This window comes from Hordeum vulgare, chromosome 6H (genome assembly GCF_904849725.1).
Source record: "Hordeum vulgare subsp. vulgare chromosome 6H, MorexV3_pseudomolecules_assembly, whole genome shotgun sequence".
Taxonomy (NCBI): domain Eukaryota; kingdom Viridiplantae; phylum Streptophyta; class Magnoliopsida; order Poales; family Poaceae; genus Hordeum; species Hordeum vulgare.
The window spans coordinates 189,293,039-189,296,742 of NC_058523.1; the positions used below are offsets into that span (position 1 = coordinate 189,293,039).

General features: G+C 42.0%; 1 protein-coding gene across 1 annotated transcript; it reads left to right on the forward strand.

The window, feature by feature from the left end:
- Positions 1–2,441: 2,441 nt before the first annotated feature.
- On the forward strand, positions 2,442–3,241 carry LOC123405166. The gene has a single exon (XM_045098963.1). It carries the CDS (start codon positions 2,528–2,530, stop codon positions 3,035–3,037), a length of 510 nt encoding a protein of 169 aa, XP_044954898.1. The 5' UTR covers positions 2,442–2,527; the 3' UTR covers positions 3,038–3,241.
- The last annotated feature ends 463 nt before the right edge of the window (positions 3,242–3,704 follow it).

Below are 3,704 nucleotides of genomic sequence, written 5' to 3' on the forward strand. Positions count from 1 at the left end.
TTATTATCGGGCCGGTGATTTCAATCATTTCCCTTTGAAAAGTGTTCATCAATTTTGAAGAAAATTCAACAAAACTAAAAAAAATATCATCGAATTGTAAAAAACATTCAAGGAATTTTAAATGTTTTTACCTATTTTTAAAAAATGATCATCAATTTTTTTAGAATTCATCAAATTTAAGAAACATCATCGATTATTTAAAAAGAAAACAGGAAAAAAAGAAAAAGGAAACAAAAATAAAAATAAAAAAAGAAAAGAACAAAATATAAAACATATAAGAGAACTGGGTTAAATAAACACATCGAAACCCAGCCCAAAAAATCGGGTAGGAACCTTCTAGAAGGTTCCCAAAACCGGTTGTGCACAAGGAAATGGGTGGGCAACCCACTTTGGCTAGCACAGCGAGGAGGGATGCGTGTGGTATCAAAATGTACTGTACTTTGCACTTTAAGCATCAAATAGGAATCACGAGTCCCGTTAATGGTGTGCCCTAGTGAAGAGGAATATGAAGAGGAAGCGCCTAATCGACTAATTAGGCGCTTTAAGCGTCGTATAGGAGGTCTCCAAGCCTAAGAAAGAAATTAAGGTAGTGGACCAAGGGTGCATTATGGGCCGACCCAATTTATATCATGTAAAGTCAACCCAAGCATGTGTAGTGAAAATGTGAGATATTGACAAGGACAATTTTCATTGTAAAGGGCTAAGGGTTGGACGAAAAGGGCAGCTCCTATTGGGACGTTCATTGGATTCAACAGAACGTGTGCCACATAGGGGACCGCGGCTGGGTGAGCCCACTGACACAGATATGAACCGAGTTGAGCACAACAACGCGACACCAAAGATCCAAAAAAGTACGCTTGCAACTCGAACTTGTGACCACACAAACTAACCGAAAGCACCTAGCGACTCGAGCTGAAGGCTACTAGTGATTAACCAATAGCATACATCTTTCAGAACAAACAACAAAGTTAGATTCAAAAAACTTTTATGGCAAATTTATGAAAGTTTTCTGGAAACCGTGACCAATTTTGAAGTGCCAATTATTTTGAAAAAACACAATTTTAGAAATTCCAAACATTTTTTGAAAAATGCGAACAAATTTATAATTCCAAACATTGTTTGAAATTTCTAACCATTCTCAATTGCGCACAATTTTTAAATTATTGAATAAAATTTTCAAATCAGAAAAACAATTTTTGATATTGTGAAAAAAATAATATTGAAACCGCCAATTTTTTTTTGAAATTTTGTACCAAAAATAGAAAAGGGAATATTTATTTAGATTGTAAACTCAATTTTGAAGCCATGAATATTTTGAAATTCCTATACATGTTTTTGGAATTATGAACAAAATTTGAAAAACAGAACAGTTTTTGAAATTGTCAACTAAATTTTGAAACCAAAAACATTTAGTGAAATTATGTAACTTTTTTGAGATTGTGATTCTTTTTTTATAACAAGAATAGTACATGAAATTACAGATCAATATTTTTTAAAACAATTATGGGAAGAAAAGGTAAAGTTAAAAATAAATATAAATGAAAAAATATTTAAAAAAAGGTAAAAGAAAAGGAAAATAGAAAAGGAAAGAAAAGAAAATAACTGGAAAAAGAGATTGTTTACCCTTAGTGACCTTTCCTAGAAAAATGATTTGTCTTAAAAAAGTTACACCTGCAGCCAGAGAAAAAAATAGCTTGTCGGCAGCTATTCTGTTCTGCTCGGCTCCGCACAAGGAGTTTAGCTTGTGAAGCGTGGAGCTGGTGAGTGCGGATTTTTGGAGGCCGGGCTTCATGAAGCTCATTTTTGAAAAACGGTTTTCTTCAACGTGAAAAACTTAAAAAAAAATTGTGGACACACATGTATGTTACGCATCTGCAAAAAATCATAACCTTATACTTTCACATATGGCGTATAGAAAAAAGTCAAATACATATATTTAAAATGGACCATTTTTTGTTGTTGGATTGGAATTTTTCTTTTTTATAAAGCCTACAAATCACAGTATTTTCAAAAGAATTTTCACACGTACGTACGGAACACACACACACACACACAGAGAGACACATATATATATATATATATATATATATATTGGATCAACTTCACATATATAAGTTTCCATGGAAAAAAAATGGAACATCAAAAATTGATTTTTGTATCTTTTTTAAATACCGGGCTCCGCTCCATTTGCATTTTCCAGGAGCCAGAGGACTTCAGAACAGGCCGCTGGTACTACGCTTGACCTGAAATCTCGCGTCGTTCACACGGGTTTTCTTCCCGAGGAAGGTCCTTCAGTTGGGTCACCACGTCCCACACCCACCATGTGCGGTTCCCCCGATTGATTGAGTGTTGACTCATCAACAGAATCTTCCCCCACACAATTCACTCGGGAGGATATAAGGGCCAAGTCGCCAAGATCGTTCACCATCGATCCAGCTTCTAAAAGGCTCTTGATTTGTGATCATAATCCATTACAGACTTCTTTTACTTTGCCAGTATATCTTCCCTTTCCGAAACACATAGTAAAATGTTACTCATAAACTCCACGGTCGAGCTGGTGACTGTCTGGGCGTCCTCCAGCCCGTTACTTGTGGCCTTCTGCCTCTCCCATGTCGTCATCGCCGTCCTCCTCCTCGGCACCCGCGGCCGCACACCTAACGATAAGGGTCGCGCCAAGGAGCGCATCACGGGAGGTTCTGAAGTTGAGACGCCCTGTGCTGCTCAAACACATGGAGGCGAAAGGAAAGATGGAGAACACCACCATGACCCCGTCACTGCCACTGCCATCGGCGGCAGCGACTGCGGCTGCGCAGAACAATGCTTCGTGGAAGCAGGCGAAGTTGACGCGGCCAGCCGTCGGCCACAGGCAAGAGAAAAGTGTAGTGGACGAGACGGCGTGCACATTGCTGCTGATTCGTCATCATCATCAGAGGAGGAGAGACGCGGGGACGAGGAGGACGAACTCATGATGAGAGCAGAGGAGTTCATTCAGAGAATGAACAGAGTGTGGAGGACGGAGAGTTTGCGCGTTTGCTGATGCACTGATGCAGCTTGCTACGTTGAACTTTTGGGAGTTGCATGCTTAAGTACACCGTATTAGCGAATTGTGTTTCTTCTGTTGTTCTAGTCTCGATGGAGAATCTTTAATTCAGGTTATATCGAGAACGTCTAATCCCGGAAGGAGGTAGTACCGCCTAAGAGCATCTCTATAAGATCCCACATTTTCGCAAAAACTATAAAATAACCACCGTTTTGTCGTTTCGAACCGAAAACGCACGCACACCAGACACCGCAAAAGTGACCGGCCTGCGAAACAATTTGAGGGGGCGACACTTTTCCCCGCGGAAGTGTCAAAATCGCGTTTTGCGTGGTCGACCCGGCGGCGACCTCTATTCTAGATCGATTTAGCGGGAGGGACATTTCACCGCGGCAGTTCACCTTTCCTCTCCCCCGTCGCCGAGGATCTTCACCTCCCCGCTCCGGCCGAGCTCCCGGCGACCCTCCAGCGCGGCCATGGACACCCCTGACCCCGCGCTCGTCACCGTGGAAGTAGAGGTAGCCAAATCAATGGCGGGCGGAACCGCGGTGGATCTCCCCGCCGGCCATCTCCGGGCCGCGCGAGAAGCCTCCTCCAACGCCGTTCCTCGCAAGCGCCTCGGCAACATCATCGTGCAGGGTGGCGCGCACGTTGCCGCCGGCACCGT

Bases quoted from the DNA above. Each gene is read 5' to 3' on its own strand.
- LOC123405166 (XM_045098963.1), top strand. From the start codon at position 2,528: ATGTTACTCATAAACTCCACGGTCGAGCTGGTGACTGTCTGGGCGTCC.